The sequence below is a fragment of the Branchiostoma floridae genome, chromosome 4 (assembly GCF_000003815.2).
Source record: "Branchiostoma floridae strain S238N-H82 chromosome 4, Bfl_VNyyK, whole genome shotgun sequence".
NCBI lineage: Eukaryota > Metazoa > Chordata > Leptocardii > Amphioxiformes > Branchiostomatidae > Branchiostoma > Branchiostoma floridae.
The window spans coordinates 20,400,275-20,415,150 of record NC_049982.1 but is presented as its reverse complement, the minus strand read 5'-3'; the positions used below and the strand labels follow the sequence as shown (position 1 = coordinate 20,415,150).

General features: G+C 43.0%; 2 protein-coding genes across 3 annotated transcripts in view; one reads left to right on the top strand and one right to left on the bottom strand.

The window, feature by feature from the left end:
* The window catches only part of LOC118413989 (heparanase-like), an 11,601-nt gene extending 10,336 nt beyond the window's left edge, over positions 1 to 1,265 (bottom strand). Inside the window, exon 1 of the mRNA XM_035817678.1 lies at positions 620 to 1,265. Within this exon, the coding sequence (XP_035673571.1) occupies positions 620 to 840 (221 nt within the window). The 5' untranslated portion in view covers positions 841 to 1,265. The remainder of the gene's footprint in view (positions 1 to 619) is intronic.
* A 6,338-nt stretch (positions 1,266 to 7,603) lies between these two features.
* LOC118414434 (fibroblast growth factor 8-like) lies at positions 7,604 to 14,022 on the top strand. Of its 2 annotated transcripts, none has more exons than XM_035818464.1 (6): positions 7,604 to 7,736; positions 9,466 to 9,602; positions 9,770 to 9,806; positions 9,967 to 10,150; positions 10,991 to 11,097; positions 12,265 to 14,022. In XM_035818464.1, exons 2-6 carry the CDS (start codon positions 9,568 to 9,570, stop codon positions 12,553 to 12,555), a joined length of 654 nt encoding a protein of 217 aa, XP_035674357.1. In that variant the 5' UTR covers positions 7,604 to 7,736; positions 9,466 to 9,567; the 3' UTR covers positions 12,556 to 14,022. The 2 variants fall into 2 exon arrangements, with proteins under 2 accessions (XP_035674357.1, XP_035674358.1); XM_035818465.1 differs by lacking the exon at positions 7,604 to 7,736 and adding an exon at positions 8,867 to 8,959.
* Positions 14,023 to 14,876: the final 854 nt, after the last annotated feature.

Genomic DNA, 14,876 nt, shown 5'->3' with positions numbered 1-14,876 from the left:
GGCCAACCTAGCAGCTAAAGTGGTAACCATTTGCTGTGTGTGAGGAAAAAACGTCATTAAATAAAATACGACCCATCCTTTGCTGTGCTTTCATTTCATTTCTTGTCTACCAGTAATGCCGGGGTTTATATACCAAAATTTTTTTCTTTCACTGCTACCTTTTAATCTAACGATCATTTTATGTTTTTATGGGACCGTAGTAAACCAAACATGACGCTCTTTTTGTATAACGCTAGTTCACCTTTATCCGTGGGGTAACCCATATAAAACATGATATTTAGGGATATCAACTCGACAGATGATGGTGTCAAATGAAATCTATTTTAGATATTTTTATGTATTGATAATAGTGCAATTTGAAGCCATTGTGGGTCGACTTGATATCCCTGAATACACTTTTAAAAAACGGATAAAAGCTACCCCACGAATAAAGGTTAACCAGCACTACATAACTCCTTCTCTCATTGTAAATCATACCTACATAAGATGAATTAATTGCCAAGTTGCAACAGGCGTGAAACGGGTATTTCCAATACGGGTACACGAGGGTGGGCTCCAAAAAATCTTTCGGACCGAGGGACATAAAAGCAGAGGAGGAGATAGACCCAGTCACACGTACCTGAGCAGCTGATGTTTACCGGTACGAACGAACTGGATGGGCAGCGCTAGTGAGAGGAAGCGACTGTCGGTGTCAGCCACCGGTGCGTCCGTGTGTACCTCCACCGTCACGGCGCGCTGCTGCGAGGCCGCCAGCATCCCTCCGATCAGCAGGATGGCCAGCAGCAGCCCGGCCGCCAGCACCGTGGCTAACATCGACGCCACACACAGCCGGACGATCATGCTTCTTCCACCGTCGCTCTGCTAAACCACCACCGTACATCCTCCTCACCCCGCAGCATCCTCATCTGCATCATCCTCCTTCTCCAACCGCCTCTCGATCAACACAGGGGGCAAAGGTCAAATGAGAAAGGATACGTAAGATGATTCTGCAGCGGATCTCATTTCACAAGCGCGAAGATTCAGACTGCAGGGAGAGTTTGACACGAGCCGATCGCTATGCTCAATGAAGGGCGGCGAAGATGAATAGCAGGCTCTTAATTGCGACAACGTAGGGCTGATGAATTATTTGTGTCTCGCACATTAATCGACCACAAGCGGTCTGACCTTCCGTCCGCCGCGCAGGAGAGTGATGGGACGGAGGGGGAGGTGAGCCATGCGTCATCTCAAACTGAAAGCTCGCAGGGAAGCTTAGGATAGGTCTTTGATGTGAGAGAGATTCAGTTCAGCAATGTAATGAGTGCCGTGATACCTATCCCTATATCAGTGTTGGGCATTTACTTTTCCTATTCATCAGGCCGCCTGGCGGTCTGACTGGGAACAGCTGCTCCGCAGTTCCTGACAGTAAATCTTCCTGATCTTTATGTACGTGTCGGGTTAATGCTATTAGGTGGTTACGGACATGTGGTCGGTAGCTTGTACGAGATTAACAGGTTACGTTCATTCCTTGTACATCTTTCAAGAATTACGAGTCAACCAACGCATGTTTGGGCAAGATTGATCATGACTGATGTAGGAAAACCACGGCTGTGAATAGCAATTTACATTCTAGCTGGAGTTTTTAGATGATCAATTTCCGAAGACCTTTTCTCTTTATTCAGCAAACGCCAATCTTTAGCAAAACGTTTTCCGCGCACTGAAAGTCATTAACCTAACACGTATCATTTTGCATTCCAAAAGATACCTTGATATTTCCTGGTTTTAAAAATGCATGTATGACCTTTAATTTCTGCTTCGTGCAAACATGATGCATGTCATGTGGACGGGTATATTTCATATTCGTGTGTGTTACTAGTACTCGGATTTTGATTGGATTTTTATGCCGATGCTGACGTTAACAAGCTGACATAAACTAGGCAGGCAACACTTGCGAGCAAATACAACATATTTCAACCATCTCCCACCTCATGCAAAAATTGACTATTCCAAAAGTGAATTTAAAAAGGCAACCCCATGCCAGAATTGAATCAACACAGAAAACTGGACAATAACAGTTCCAGTAAAAAGGGGAATTTGAATCACCATCCCATTCCAAAATTGGATTCTTAAAAGAAACTCCGTGCAAGAATTAACTCTCCTAGCGTCACCCTATGTAAAGTGGAGCTGTCCAAAATACTTCCTCTAATAAAATAACTTTTGCATAACCACCCAAGTCTAAAGATGAAAATAAATAGTCCCCCGTGCATGAATAAGCCAGGTGAACCTGGAATGGCATTCGGCGAGGTCAATGGCCTCTAAGTCAGCCTGGGAAGCTCAGAAAACCAAAAAATACCCCCCTCCCAAAAAAATCACAAAATTATTCATATTGAATTGGTTTATGTGATAGATTATGCATCTATTTTTATACTCATTTCAATGAATATCTAACGCACCCCTATACCAATTTCCAGGTTGTGATACCAGGCTACAGGAGGGGCAAATATATACCTTTGTGGTCTAAAAATAGCTAATCAGTCTCAATAAAATCAATCTAAATGCAAAATGAAGAAGAAAGTCCGGGGTATTGACACACTCTACCCTTGTCCAAAATGTCAGGTCATTTGTCCACCAAAATGACAGATAGAGATGAATTGATTTGAGGATCTGACAGGAGAAGGAGGAGAAGAAGAAACATCAGGAAAAGCAATTAAGATACCATGGTCTGGTTGAAATATGATTAAACACTTTCACATAGGTGCATTCAGAACTGCCACGTTAAATATTGTCATGTATTTCATTCGCCACAATTGTCTTTCTGAATGCCACATGTGGACGTGTGAATGGAATTGTGGTAAATAGCAGGGCATAATGCGGTTAATCATACTGCAGATACTTGGACTGCCACATGACGGCATGTTGGCGGCGTCTATGCGTCCTACATTAGATTTGTGTTACGCTTGACTTTATGATCAATATTATCATGCAAAACTAACAAATATGACTATAAAGACAACAAAACACACAAAGCGTAAAAGGATTCGCGGTCGGCCAACGCGTTCAGCGAGGTCGCCAATGTACCGCAGCGTCAGTGAAATATATACGATTCTCGTTATAGTCAATATCATCATCATCATTTTTATCATTTGTAGCCAGGGATTCTGATCGGCGTTAAACGAAATCACCACTAAAGTCATCTCCAGGATATCTGTATTTGTACAATGTGTTGTTGGGTTGATTATTTGTAAAATGTGTTGTTACGGTTTGGGGTTTATAAATGGATTTTTATGCCAATGTCAACGCAATCAGCCACAAACAAACGAGTTAACGGGGACGAAGACCCCCTCTATGGCCTAATATATATGCAGTAAAATTCAACACCACAGAAGAAAATATTTGTTAGGCGGTATGAGAGGCGACATCCAAAAGGCACCGTTGTAAGAAAGGGGGTCGATGTTGGCACAAAAGGCACATACATAGGACGCCGCGGAAACTTTTCTGGGGTTGGCAATTAAATCTTCTACGGACAATTTTGGGAAATATTACACAACAGAGATCATGCTTTTTACACAAAATGTCTGCTTTGAACCACCGTATATTTTTCGAATACAATAGTACAGAAATAGTGGAGTAAAGCTCATCTATTTACTGTAAAGAGTCTTTCATCAATTCAATATACAACTCGTTGGTCTTTCTAAACCTTGCCACAGGCGATCTCTTATCTTACCATCTTCGAGGACAGCATTTTAAACCTCGTATCTATATCCCGGATTAACGTGTCCCTGACCCGTCAACTTTGAAAGTTCACATGAGTCCACAGCCCACTTCGGAGAACAGCTGCAAGGAGGGAGACAGTCGCTAGGAGCAGAGAAAGGCCCGGGCGCCCGTGACTGACCATAGTCAATGACAATGATCTTTATTGCATATTCTTGCCCAACATGGGTTAAATGCATTGTGTTATATAGCTAGAGTATGGGTATAAAGTGATTACATTTCATATCATCTACAGAGTCTACATAGTACAAGATTTCTTTCAACACTAAGGTTAACATGGATTAAATTTTCAGCGACCGCTGTCACCTTCTTCAGGATGAGTAATGAAATGTTTATCATTACTCATCCTGAAGAAGATGACAGCGGTCGTGGAAAAGTGATCCGTGCATATCTTAGTGCAATGACATTATATATACAACGCCCTTGCTTAGTGTTGCATAGTACTATGACTGCTACCAACACAGATGAGCTTCCATGATGACCCAACTCACAAATGAACCTTATATTTTATACGATCAGTTATAATTTGAGTTTCATACCTGGTCATGAAGATTATAGTCTCTAATTGATAACATTACATGTGTCAACAAAGGCTAATTTAGAATATTTCTTGCCGCCAGGTTTGAGAGCAATCAATGATAAATTTTCAACATTTCAGCCTATCACGGTAAGATGTAATTCTAGCCAAGAAAAAAGCAACTTTCATCTTTATGTTACAATTTTAAGACCTTATATATTTACTTCATAATACATAATTATGACCCCTGATTTCAGTTGTACACCTTAGTTTTTGATGAGACACAGAATCTATTGATCACCACGTTGGTTATAAGATCATATAATCGTAAAGTCAGAGGTTTCAAAGACTTTCACGCCATCACACAACAAAAGTGATGAAGATAGCGGCTCGGCAGGTGTTAAACAATTGTGACTCCTGAGAAAAGGTGGCCCCACACGACGCCTCCTCAGCCACCAGTGGTCACTGCGGCCAGAGTCTTCCGTCGCCAGAGGACTTCTGGTCGGTGTTTGTACAGATTAACCTGCTTACATTTCCTTCATTCCACAATGCAAGCTCGCGTCGATTCACAGCACATGTATCTGCTGTGTCAATACGAAACCCATCACTATCTCTCACGATAAGAAGAAAATGCAGACAGTGTTTTTTAATTCGCTCAAAGGGCCTCAAATCCCTCCATTGACAGTTGCGGTACGAGGTATATCATAACAAGTCAGTCTGGCTTGTACAGACGATCCTCTCCGCCCTATTAGCTACAGGATAAACTAGGATTTGTGGTGACATGGATGGTCCTTGGCGCTGTACATTAAAGAGATAAAGCAAAAAGGTTTGGGACTCCGTGTGGACGATACAGAATGGTAATATTTCAGCACACTTAGCTAACTGTGCCGAGAAGGCGAGCCACTCAAATTCCATCATATCGAACATTGAAGCGTCTTTACAGAAGCGTGATGCTCATTTTCTTTCGCTAGAACGAGGACATACAAAATTCAAGGCAACGTAAACAAATAAGTTAATCTCTACCGCGTCGCGCAAATGAGTGACGCCACTTGGAGCGCCTCCTTTTTGAGGACTGGGTGTTGCAATCATCGGAACATGCATATAAATAAACACTGCAAGTCTAAGGGCCTTGGCACCTCGTAAGACAACTCCGACACCACAACCCTGGAAGTGTTTGGCAGAGTTCCCTTAAGTTGGCGTATGCGGCCCATTTTATCTCATGTCGCCATCGCAAAAATTCACAAGATTTTCATCACATTTTTGTTGTTTTACGTGGCTTCTTCACCGACACTGTTGAGATTGACTTTTGATTCTCCAACTTGGTGAAATTTCAAACAAAAAAAAAGAAGAAAAAGTACACCAATAATTACTTATATGCTCCGTCTTATTTTTGATAATGAAATAATGTTCACTTTTATCAGATATTACGACAATATATAAAGTGAAAGTATATATGCATGTGAGTTTTGTTTCTGTGTTGTGTTCTATTTTGAATACACAGAACAAAAAGGACGCGTATTAGCGATACAGCATGTTGGTTTCTTTTATCAGATCGCTGGGAAGCCCCCCATTGTCCCTCTCAGCAAGTATCAAACTTCATATGAGGAAAACGATTGGTTTGTTACAGTTTGTGCTTATCTCTCCCGCACCAACCAAAACTGTTAATGCAGTTGCCCCCTCGCCAATCAGGTAACTCGTTTCAGCTAGATATGACATAATTGTAACCTCTTACAATGGCAAAACGAGTCTAATACTCTTGCTAGCTACTTGTCCCATTACCTTTTCAAAACTTTTGTTTTCTCAGATATCCCTTGTTGTCTTCATAACATCATGTCAGATTCTATGTATCATAACAACAACGTTTACCTCAACCAAGGAAAGGAATTGATGAATCCAAACGTCGTTACCTACAGAAGCATCTGGTTTCAGGCTGTCATGGAGACTCCAGAGTAAATGTGTACTGTGTCTTGTATATAACCTAGAGGTACATGTAGGTACATGTATATTTTCCTCCCTTCAGCTACTTCACACAATGTGCCATCTTCATGCGGGAGGTCCGTCCGATTGTTACCGAGATCAATAGTATTTAATGAGTCAGCTAATAGACCGGATTAGCCGTGCTAACACCTGTGCATGGCTACACGTCCGACGACTAGTGGGAGAGAACACAGCCCACAGTGACGGAAATGGCATGTTCGCTTGACGTTCTAATGATGCGGTCATCACCCAACGCACGTGGCACCCATTTATAGACGGGTAAACCATTCGCAATCATCCGATCTCCTGGTATAATACCCAAAGTTAGTGGGAGGTCTTCTATCACACTACGTCACACATCCTAACATTGCCCCAGTCGGTAGACCTTCGAGTATTATTGAATAAGGAAGGCAGGATCATGTCTCGGTTGTAGTCGTCTGAGAGGGATAGCTCTAGGGGATAGTCCTCTGTGGTCTTGTAAGACCTATTGACTCCCAAGGTATTGGGACAAGAATAGCCTGCGCCAATGCAAAGTAGTACGACTCTTGTCCCATACAACAAGTAAAGTGTCTTCTTTGTTATCTTACCGACCAATAGAACTGGTCTCTAAGCAAGGTGGTTTAGAAGAACTCTTGGCTCTAAGCTAGTTATTGTGTATCTTAATACACATTCCCGTTGTACAACAAAGACGGGCCTACAGTCGAGCTGAAGTACCCGTAGGGGTGCCGGGTCCGGACGGGCGCAGTGCCAAGCATGTTTGAAGTCAGGTAGGCCGCTGTCTCATCCTTCCGATACCGTATCCTGTGCAGACAAGGGCCGGGACGTCTACACTTGCTGCGCTTGGTTGATCGCGGCTTCCCACGGTTTACCACGTACTTCGCGGGGGTTTCAACGTACTGGCTTACCGCTGCGAACTCAATGGGAGAAGTTGTTTGCTAACAATTGAAATCAATTTACAACAAATTGTTTAATTGACGTTGATAAAGAGAAGATAAACTGTTAATAGCGCACCCGAACGCGTTGTTCACACGTCCTCGGGACAAAAAGGGGACATCATTTCCATGTCAAAACCACAGCTTAGAATGTAATCTGTTGGCATCTGAAAGAGTAGCGATGCGAGTTACAGTTGTATGAGCACTGAATATTCATTGCTTCACATTCGGGGAGGCATGGGGTGGGCCACTTGAAAGGTGTCGGCTCATGTGCGGCACGTTTGAAAGGTGTACTCAAGGGCATGAATATTCCATGTATTTCTTTTGTCCCTGAACGCGACCGGTTATCAGACACTAATTGCCTATTAATTGACACGGTAAACAATTGGGGTAGAGGTAATCCCTGTGGCGGGGCCTGACATTGCCGCCGGACCTGCAGGGCGGAAGGGCTGCTCGGGACGTACGGCTGCTGGTCGTGTTGGTCGTTGGTCTCTGCGCGGACGTCTCTCCATGAGTGGAATGGTCGGCAGGGACACAGACAGCTCCTGCACGGCGGAACAAAGGTAAGGCTTCTACATTGGCACGGCTTCCGAAATGTCGTATGAAACAGTAACTTTACTATTGTCTCCATAAGTTTGCCCCGAGCTGTAACATTCTCAACATTGATGGAAGACTGTTATCTCGGCTTCTAGGAACCTATGTCGCCTGGAACCATACCGATTATATGCCACATAACTTACGACTGCGACAAGAACTCACCCGTTAGCTTCTATGCAAGTAGTATTACAGTGAGCACCATGTTTGGACCCTTACCGAAACTGCTTCTGTGCACTTTCTGATCAGCACCGATCGTTTTGCTTGTAGGGTCAGAAAAGACGAACACGTTTGTGTGTCGCTAACAACAAAGAACCCACACCTGATCACACTTGAACACGCCTGACGCAAAGGTGTGAGCTGTGTAGTGCGAGAAATTTGGTGTTTCCGTAGTGTCTTTCCTACGTCTTATGGACAACAATTCGTAGATGCACATGTAAACATGCAGTTAATATATACTCTTGTACCCATAACACATATGGTCAAACATGCACCTTTTGACAGGTCTGCCCGGCTTAAAAGTTTGCAGTAAAGATAGGATGTCCCTTACCGGTGTCGGGAAAGTGCGGCATCATAGTTTCGTCTGAGCTGAAGTTACGGTTATCATTTTAGAGACTGAGATTATTTTAGACATGACACGATGTGTCAGGCTTACTGCTTTGACCCCTGACCGTACCAAACCGCAGCGCCTGCATACGACAGCCCCCTAACTAGTGTGAAACAGCACGCCCACTGGAATTAATACTCCCCTGGCCCCAGGCTTTAACTACGTATGGTGACGAGAAAAAGACACCGGGAAATGACAGGCCACATATTACAGGACCAGGCCAGGTAGTTACCACACGGTCGCTGCAATCACTTTGAAGTCGGCAGAACCACTGCAACCATGGCGGAAACTTTTTAAGGGCAAAATACCTGACACGCATGATGGCAAAGTTTAGCATTTATTATGCTCAACTCGCTGTAATACTATAATGCTGGTCTTTCAGGGCAGGTAAGTTGTTATTCAAAGAATTCGGGTCATAAATATTCCTTAGACAAAGAAGTATTTACTTAATTTGGCCCTAATAAGCTAGTCCATGTTGACGTAAGGCAAGCCGGGTGCTCAGGTGAGGTTGTGCCGGCAGTCGGCGGGATGTCCCTGTGTGTGTGTTGTGGTGTGTACTGGCCTCCGACCGCCACCCCGAGTCTGGTGAGAAACTACTGCATTCTGTTTAGATTGAGCTGTTTGGACAAAGACGACGCTTGATTACAAGATTGCCAGGCAGCCCGACTTGCCAACGAGGTGACAATGCAGTGCCAAAAGCCCGCCTCTCTGCTTGCACCGACGTGCTAATTGCGCTGATGGCGACTCTCAGCAAAACTCGCCTAAAGTTTCTCATTTAACTTTACCGGGACTTAGTTTGGCGGTCCCGATTGCACGCACCCCTAGGACACAATTTGTATGAAAATGGGGCGGCTGCCAAACACAATAAGGTGCAGGTCAGACGAGCGCCGGCCTTTCACTGAATATAAGAGACTAGATAAACTATGGGGTCAACAGTAATCAATAGAAGGGTCCCGTTCGGATCAAAGTTAGTGACCCGCTCCCTTGTAAAATGATATATTGACTTGAGTAGGTTGAGTCTATGAAACGTCATTCAATTGCAATAACTTATGCAAATATTAACCCAATTGTTGCATGTATTTACCCAATAGACCAAAACAAGTGTGGCTTGCATTCAGTGGCACACGGGGGCCGGTGGTGACAAGACCTGGGCGCGCTGTTCGCCAGCCTGACCGGAACTCGCCAGAACAACCATGCGATGCTTGCCTTTGTTACGGCTCGTGCCTCTGTAAGGACAAGTTTGTATTCCTCCTTTGGATTTGTACATGTTTTGTATGGCGTAAAGAGAACGCCCACTTTGTTCGTCCTGCTATTTAGTACAAACTACAGCCCTACTTTACTTGGGAAACTGGCTTCTGTTTGAGTTTGCTGATTTGTCAATACGTGTTTTTTCAGAATGTTACAAGCTGTGCTGTGGATTGCTGACTTGCAGGTAGGCGTGCTATGGATCAAAATATTTTATCTCTTGATCTTGTCAAAACTTCGTGCCGACATTTTTGTGTTCAAGCCGTATTATTTCTGATCATAACTTCTTAATGATTTCGACCAATTTGTTGCACAAAATATGAACAAAATGTGTTGATTTTTGCCAGGTGTCGTCACTTGCCTCCCCCTTGCACGACTTTGGGAGGCATGTGGAAGAAGAAATGGAGGAAAGTGACAACACCAGTCGCCGATACATCCGCAACTACCAGTTATACTCGAGAAGTAGCCGTAAGCACCTGCAGATATTCGGCAAGAGGGTAGACGCGCTAGGAGAAGACGGCTCAGAAAACGGTAAGAACAAGCTTTGATCTACTCTTTTCTCTTTCTTTTCTTGTGAAAACAGTTATGCTGGTCACAAATCCCCTCTCCTCTTCTTCTTAGTTTAACGTAAGCCCGGGCAAGCTTGACACCCTCGCCCGTTGGAGCCCAAACCTCTTCCCAAATTGATTCCCGGGCTGCAGCGCCCAGCGCCCCATTCATCAGCCCGTATTGCCGTTCCCAGCCGCCGAGAACACTTAAGAACTGCTTTCAACTAGACTGGATAACTTTTCACTGTTATGGTTGTTGTGCTTTGCTAGTTGCATGATTCCGTATATCGATAACATTTCTGAGGCTCGTATTTCCCTCCCTAAATGCAGGCCCTTCATCGCACCTGCATGGTTGGATACTTCTTTGGCCCACAAATGGCTACTTTGTTTCTGGACTTGTTTTTCGCTACTGTGTCTTAGACAAGTCTGTTTGCGGAACGACAAGAAATCTTTCTTTATGTGGGGACATTGTTCCTCCCGGGGCCAGTAAAACAACAAGGGATTTGCAAGTCTGATTCCATGCGAAGTAATAGTTTAGGAGAAAGTCAGCCTTAGCGAGATCACTTCGCAGATAAGGCTCACACAAGGACGGGTGTTGTCTGCTGTCTTCTCAAGGCATTCTACACATTACAATACTAAGTTTGGGATTATTTTTGACAAATGAAAACCTAATTGGGACACCATGGTATCTAAAAGGTTCAGTTGGTACATAACGGGCCATCAGTAATCCTGAATATGACACAGGTCAAGAGTTGAAATGAAATACACCTGTAGACTCAACATCAACATGAACACAAGCTAATACTGTACATTTCATCCGCAGCTGAAGTTATTGTTGAGACGGACACGTTTGGAAGTCGCGTGAGAATCAAGGGCGCATCATCAGGATTTTATCTATGCATGAACGCCCGAGGAAAACTGATAGGAAAGGTACGTGCCCACCTGATTATATTACTACATTTTGCACACGCATATTTTGTGTAAAAAGGCTTCTGTGTACGGATAGATAAATATGTTCTGATGATGTATAGTTCTACATAGGTTGAAGGGTATTTATGTTCGACAAGATGACGTGATTATCTGAGATAATGTCCTTCCTAAGTCCACGAGAAAATGCCGCCAATATTGAAGAGAGGACGGGCATGAGCGCACGATGTGTGGCTTTATATGTCCGCCTCTGCTTTGTTCGTTGACAATTATGGTGATTTGTTCTGAGGAAAGCTATGATTATAGTCGGAGTAGTCAGCTTGTGAATGCAGGTGGAGGGACCAGTGGTTGTTCAGAGGACCGGAACGGACATACCTCCCCCTTTACCTTTGCCAAACGGCTTCTGTTTGAAACACTTCAAATAGCGTTTCAGCGCTCTTGAGTCGTGTTTACTGTGCCAACAGAGCTGATGGTCCAAACCGGTATCATCGTTTGACAAGCGTTTATCCCATATCTGTGAGACAGAGAAGCGATCTCGTGTTGACCCCATACAGTAAGGACCTGTAGTGTCTATCAAAGCCCGACTAGAGGAGACATGAAGTATGCTCGCCCCCGGCGATCTACCTACAGTTTCTTGTAACACCACAACAAAACACTGCCCCCTCTACAGACGTGCTTTAGCCGATCCGATGGCCTCACAGATAACGAACAACATGTCCGTCCTGACGCATAAGAAAAGATCTCGGCTGGACACGGAATTCTTAATTAGAGAATTACACAAGAGCCACTGCGAACACCCACCGCTGAAGGACCGATTGGGCATTATGTACGAGTCATTAAACCGCTTCAACAGATGTACCTATAAAAGTGCAATTACCTTTAACTATAGCGATTAAGGCAAGTCTATTGATCACCCAAAGGTGCCTTGGGAAAAAAGCGAAATAAGGACGGACGGTGACTCAGATCTGATTCTAAAACGTCCTTTATCTTTTGCTGTCCTATTTTCCAAACGACTACCCCTGTCACACAAGCATTGGTCAGGCAACGAAGTGCAAGCAAAGCAGATATGAGAGCAGGTTTCTCTAATACAAACATAGCTGTATGGTGTTTATGTTTTCAGTAATACTGTACACAATCACTGACTATTTCTTATTGTTTTTCACCCCACAGAGACGAGGAAAGTCGCGAACGTGTCTGTGGAAAGAACTTATTGATGAGAACAAATGGACGGCTTTTGAGTCCGTGGAATTCCCTGGATGGAATGTTGCATTTAACCGCAGAGGAAGACCCAGGAGGGCAACAATGATAAAGCGGGGAAAGGAAACTCAGTTTATGAAAAGGCTTCTGCCGAGAGACAAGGTTACACCAAACAAACCCGAATTCGACTTTTCTCATTTGACGACACAAGTGCAACACAGGAGAAGACATTCGCAGCACACGCCTTTGTACCCGTACCAGTAACGCTCGGACCCGATGGCACGTGGGTAGACTATTTTTTTACGAAGTCTAGAAGAGTTTGACTTTATTTTTGTACTATGCCGAGATGTAGACACAAACATCACAATGTGACAATTGCTTCTTCGTATTGCCAGATGTTTGAACCAAAAAGTATTTTCCAGTCAAGCCATTCAACAGGTTGCTATGAAAACAGAGGTACGGCCAATATCAACTAGCTCAAGGAGGAACAAACCCCAGCGACCTCACACAAGCAATTTCCCTAAGCTATGTATCATGTTAATGTGGGACTTAACTGTTAGTCTAACGTAACTGTTAGATCCCACAGTTACAACCCATTATCCTCGTGTTTTCTGACAGCTTTAAAATATTGGTACAATTTCCAAATGGTTTTACCTGCTAAAACGTGACTACAAGAAGATAATCTCACTAATCTCCCGTGCTCATATTGCCAATAAACAGACAGAAGTAAAGAAAAGCTTTGTCCTGGATCCAAAAGATGGGAAAACTCTACAGATGCATGCGACTGGGTGGTCTGATACTATGAATGCCCCTTAAATGCACCCTAAGGGTCTTGGGTTGGAAATTTTGATAAATTACCCCAGAAGTGACAGCGGGCTTCTTGGAGGGACAGGTAGGGCATCGTTGAACCATATCCATGTTTTTATTTAGGACCTCCTTAGATCTATTCACTGAGCACGTTTTGTAAGCCTCAATGGATGCAGTGGACGATTTAATGTTACTTTTGAAAATTTTCTGCAAAATGACCCTTTTGAAAATATGGTCGTCATCTGCTGCATTTGTTTTCGCGGGTATTCGCTACAATTGAAGGTCTGTCTTTATTGAATGAATTGGAATCATAAATTTGGGGACACATTTCAAATTGTTTCCCACAACATCGCCTGTCATTGTTTTGAGAAATTACCAATGACCTTGTCCAATATCTGAAAGCAGCATTTGCTCATTATCCTCCGATTTTGCATCACGTGTAAACATCATTGACAATCACGTAAATAAATTACTAATAAAAACGAAATTTGATCAAAATCAAAAGAATGATACAAGTGGTTGGGGACTTCATGGGTTTTGTTGATTTGGCCATACCACTGTTTACTGTGATAGAGATAATGCACCGATTCTATGTGTGCACAGAACCATCTATTATTGTGGTGAACCGCTAACGTTGTCGTGTAAGAAGCAGGTAGTTCCGTTGACTTCTCCTGTAGCAATAGCTCCCAGCGAAGACGATCTATTTGCCTCTTTAAGAATTAATTTATAACTATGTCAAAATATATTTATTTTTACATATCTGTATCAAAATACAGTGAAATGTGTATATATATGTCATATCATGTGTATTTGACACTTATCGAGAATTTGAGATGTTAAATATCGTGTACCGTAATGTATAGTTCTTTTAAGCGTTTTCCTTTGTTGTTTTAAATACAAAGAATTGTGTTCCTGAACATCTGACATCATTTGAGTCTTTTGTGTGTGATACATGTATATTGTCGTGTTTCGCAAAGATACAGGGAGCAAAACAAGATACGTCTGGGTATGGGAAATATGTCACCCCTGTGTCGATGAGCCCGAGTCATTCGTACACTTAACTACGCTAACTATGTCGGAATGTATCGTACAGGTCCCTACGACTACTCTCTTTTCCGCTTTCCCACGAAATCACACCATAAACATGTTCTCCCAGCAGTTCTCTCCAGCGATTCCCATGCATTACACAACTTGCAATAATCTGTCAAGAATCTGAGCATGTTTTTCTTCCAAAGTGTGTACCACGGCACTGTTGGGAAAACACACCCATCACATTTATTATCTATGATCCATCTAAATTCATGTATCTTGCCTTTTGTCTTATTGTAAAATGGACCTATTTACTTCTCAAGAACACAGTGTTATTCGGCACAACGAAGTACATTTTGAATAGGAGGAGGGAACCTCCTTGTAACCCAATGCACAGAACAAAAATGATATGTGCTTAAAATAAATAGGAGTAGATACAAAACGGTACACAAAGGAATCAATACAAAATGACTATTTACATGTCAGACAGAGTGTACAGTTTCTATGCTTGAATGGAACTGAAGTGTTTGGTGTCCACTATCTTACAAGTCGACTTTTCTTACTGTAAAATAGCAAGGCCATCTTTTTGTTTAGCAAAGCCAAAATATTTGTTTGTCATAAACAAAAAGACTGCAAACAATAGAAGCACCACATGCCGCTATGAGTATGAGTATTAAATTGACCTCAGTGACATAGATTCTTTTAGCTCTGTTTAGCTACTTACCTACAAGTTGACCGCTTTATTTGGA